Source organism: Brachionichthys hirsutus, chromosome 17, assembly GCF_040956055.1.
Source record: "Brachionichthys hirsutus isolate HB-005 chromosome 17, CSIRO-AGI_Bhir_v1, whole genome shotgun sequence".
Lineage (NCBI taxonomy): Eukaryota > Metazoa > Chordata > Actinopteri > Lophiiformes > Brachionichthyidae > Brachionichthys > Brachionichthys hirsutus.
Genome location: NC_090913.1, coordinates 537,482 through 541,376, shown reverse-complemented (window position 1 = coordinate 541,376; position 3,895 = coordinate 537,482). Strand labels below are relative to the sequence as shown.

Below are 3,895 nucleotides of genomic sequence, written 5' to 3'. Positions count from 1 at the left end.
GGTGGAGCGTTCAGGGTGGAGCGTTCAGGGTGGCGCGTTCAGGGTGGAGCGTTCAGGGTGGAGCGTTCAGGGTGGCGCGTTCAGGGTGGAGCGTTCAGGGTGGAGCGTTCAGGGTGGCGTGTTCAGGGTGGAGCGTTCAGGGTGGCGCGTTCAGGGTGGCGCGTTCAGGGTGGAGCGTTCAGGGTGGCGCGTTCAGGGTGGAGCGTTCAGGGTGGAGCGTTCAGGGTGGAGCGTTCAGGGTGGCGCGTTCAGGGTGGAGCGTTCAGGGTGGAGCGTTCAGGGTGGAGCGTTCAGGGTGGCGTGTTCAGGGTGGAGCGTTCAGGGTGGAGCGTTCAAGGTGGCGCGTTCAGGGTGGAGCGTTCAGGGTGGCGCGCTCAGGGTGGCGCGTTCAGGGTGGCGCGTTCAGGGTGGAGCGTTCAGGGTGGAGCGTTCAGGGTGGCGTGTTCAGGGTGGAGCGTTCAGGGTGGAGCGTTCAGGGTGGAGCGTTCAGGGTGGAGCGTTCAGGGTGGAGCGTTCAGGGTGGCGCGTTCAGGGTGGAGCGTTCAGGGTGGCGCGTTCAGGGTGGCGCGTTCAGGGTGGAGCGTTCAGGGTGGAGCGTTCAGGGTGGAGCGTTCAGGGTGGCGCGTTCAGAGTGGCGTGTTCAGGGTGGCGCGTTTGTGTCTCCTGTCGTTTGTGAGACGTTTGCTCCTCTTCCACTGAAACATATTTTCATCCTCATTGTGAGTCTGGATTTCTGCAGAATGAAACAAATCATCCTGCAGGTACAGACAGACCAGGCAGGTTCCAGCTCACCTTCCCCCTGAGGACCAACTACATGTACGCCAAAGCCAAGAGGAGCCTCCCGGAGATGTTCTCCTTCAGCGTGTGTCTGTGGATCAGGTCCAACGCCTCGCCCGGAGTGGGGACACCCTTCTCCTACGCCGTCCCGGGACAAGCCAACGAACTGGTGCTGATTGAGTGGGGCAACAACCCCATGGAGTTTCTCATCAATGACAAGGTAAAGACTTTAATCCATCCTTCGGGTATCAGGACATTATTGTGACGTCAGAGTAACAGACGGCTGGTAGCCCCCCCCGCCCCCCCCCGCCTGCTCTCTTCTCCTGCTGCCAGCGAGAGTCAGAGCCTGCCGGCGGGGGGGGGCTGAGAATGGAACGTGAAGGCAGATCGCTACCTGAGGAAGGTTCTCATGCCACGCCTCTGCTGTAGGTTGCCAAACTGCCGTTCCTCATCAATGACGGGAAATGGCATCACCTCTGCATCACGTGGACGACCCGCGATGGCGTGTGGGAAGCCTTCCAGGACGGCGTGATGAGGGGCGATGGGGAGAACCTGGCACCGTACCACCCCATCAAGCCAGAGGGCGTGCTGGTCCTGGGACAAGAACAGGTGGGGGGGGTCGCTGTGGAATCAGCGCCTGATGCCACCCGATGATGCTGACAGATCGAGCCCGTGGTATTTCTGACCGGACTCTATGTTTCGTTCCACAGGACACTCTGGGGGGGGGCTTTGATGCCACGCAGGCGTATGTCGGTGAGCTGGCAAACCTGAATATCTGGAACAGGAAGCTTTCTACCGCTGAGATCTACAACTTGTCGACGTGCAACAGCAAAGCGCCGGCCGGTAACGTCTTCTCCTGGACGGAGAGCAACGTGGAGATCTTTGGCGGAGCCACCAAATGGACCTTCGAGCCGTGCCGTTCGCTCAACTGAACCCATCCCGTCCCTGCATTTCTCAGCTTTTGTTGTTGTCCTTAGCGACTACTTGAGACTTTTGGTCTTAAATCTGGGATTTCTATCATTCTTTGGTATTTATGTGCAGAACAAGCCAACAGCCGATCTTCTGTTCCTGGAACGCAATCTGCTTCTGTGTTGTTTCTCTTGGACATCCTGCTGAAAGCACACCTAAGCTTCCCGTTTGTCTTATTTGGGCTTGGACGGCATGCAGCTGGCGTCCTGCGCCTCACGCTTGGACAATTCGCCATCCAAATGAGGAATTGCGGGAGATTACGCTGCCCATCCCATTCTTGAAGCCGTGAAGAGATGTCTGATGTGGCACAGCTCCCTGAGACCCCCCCCCCATGTGGAACGTGCACTGTGATTGTGGAAGAGTTTGCCAGGAGAGGCGGCTGTGCTGAGTGACATTGAGAAGTCCGTCGGGTTGTTTGCTCCAGTGTTCCTGTCAGAATGTTCTCAACATGCCACCATTGCTCCGAAGCCCGGTGCCTGCAGCTAATCTGCATATCGGGGCGTTATCTGTTGCACCTTGCTCGTTATTTGGCTTCTAGCGCCGCTCCTTTCCAGCGGGTTGATTTCCTTGTTATTTGACATGACGTGTTTTGGCAGTGTTTGTACTCTGTAATCGGAATGTCACGGTATTTGTACGGCAGCATGCATGACGGCGTGCTGTGGGAGCATCGGCCCTGGGTCTGGGTTTTATACTGTATTGCTTCGCTCCAAGCATGGCCAAACTGAGAGATGAAGAGTTTAATTTTTCTAATAAAATTGTGATACTTCATGTCCCGGTGCATCCCTGGCTCTGCTTGTGTGCAGGTAAACCAACTGGCATGCGTCTAAAGGCGGTGAAGGTCACAAAGGTGCAGGAGGAGGCGTTTCCACGCAGTGACTGCAGAGCGAGGTCGGCGTGCTTTGCTGCTGCTGTGAGGCGCAGCGGAGGAAGACGGCCGGCTGCTGGAGGACAGAAGTACGGAGCGTCTTCAGCCTAAGATGGAAGCGGTGAAAGGAAAGCCATTAGACAGCTCAGGTTTCCTTTGGCGGCTCAACAGCAGCCACAGATCTCTGCTGGGGGGCCCCCTTCCTGTACTCCAGCTGTGTGGACATATTTATTACAACCGCTGCTGACTCAATGGCATTCTTTACATCGGTGACTCCATCAGCTTCATTTAGGGGGCTAACCCAGCCCACTCATTCTGGATCCCAGAGATCAATCATCGGTGGAGGCTGGAACCAATCAGCTAACCGAGTTCCTATACATGTCAGTACTACGGAGTTGTACTCCAGCAGACTGCATCCAGTACTTGAAGCAGTGCTTCATGCTATCTCAGAGCAGACGATGCTTGTCTTCCCCAGCAAACGTCTTCAGTGGAGACCAAAGGAGCGGCTTCTTCCTGCAGGGGTTTCTGTTCAGGTGGATTGTCCTAAGCTGACAGCTTCTCCACGGGCCAATCAAACAGCAGCACACTCACATGAAGGATGAGCAGGTATTCGTACATAAAGAGCTTCTCATTGGTGGATGGATTCTGGTCAGCTGGTCCATCCAGTCATTAAAACATCAGCCCAAAGACAGATGGCTGTTAGCCAATGTGGACAGAATCGTCTTCTAGAGACCCAAAGGACGAGCGATAAAATGGACAACCTCACCTGAGAATAATTCATGACAGAAGAGTTGGTCTTAACTGATTTAAATCGTTCGCACTCCAGTCCAGGGGCCAAACAGCAAAACGTGTTCACACCAGTCTCATCCTGAGTCCCTGACGTCGGGGACATCGGGGACGTCGGGGACATCGATTTGATTCCTGATATATTCGTATTCATCAGTTTTTAGATCTGGCAGGACCAACCATTTTGAGAGATGAGGAACCCTGAATCAAAGCAGACGAAGATCCCTGGCTCCATGAAGGCCGCTTTGTCTCCGCTGGAGACGGCGCTGGTGAAGGTGGGACGTCCCATAAGCTGTCGTCCACGGCAGCGACCAGACGAGAGTAATGGTTCACTTCAGAGTTCAGACCTGCAGACCAGCTCCAGAAACACAGCGATAGAACGTCTGTGAACGAGTGAACCCTTAGTTCACTCACGTATAGAAACTTGAAATGGAATCCTGTGATGAGCTGGCGTCTTGTCCAGGGAGTACCCTGCTTTTTCAACCATGGTCATCCGTG

The 3,895-nt window shown here is 55.2% G+C and overlaps 1 protein-coding gene across 1 annotated transcript in view; it reads left to right on the top strand.

Moving 5' to 3' along the window:
* LOC137906895 (neuronal pentraxin-1-like) overlaps window positions 1-1,709 on the top strand; it is a 2,793-nt gene extending 1,084 nt beyond the window's left edge. Inside the window, exons 3-5 of the mRNA XM_068751193.1 lie at window positions 762-997; window positions 1,207-1,386; window positions 1,488-1,709. Coding sequence (XP_068607294.1) covers window positions 762-997; window positions 1,207-1,386; window positions 1,488-1,709 — 638 coding nt within the window. The remainder of the gene's footprint in view (window positions 1-761; window positions 998-1,206; window positions 1,387-1,487) is intronic.
* Window positions 1,710-3,895: the final 2,186 nt, after the last annotated feature.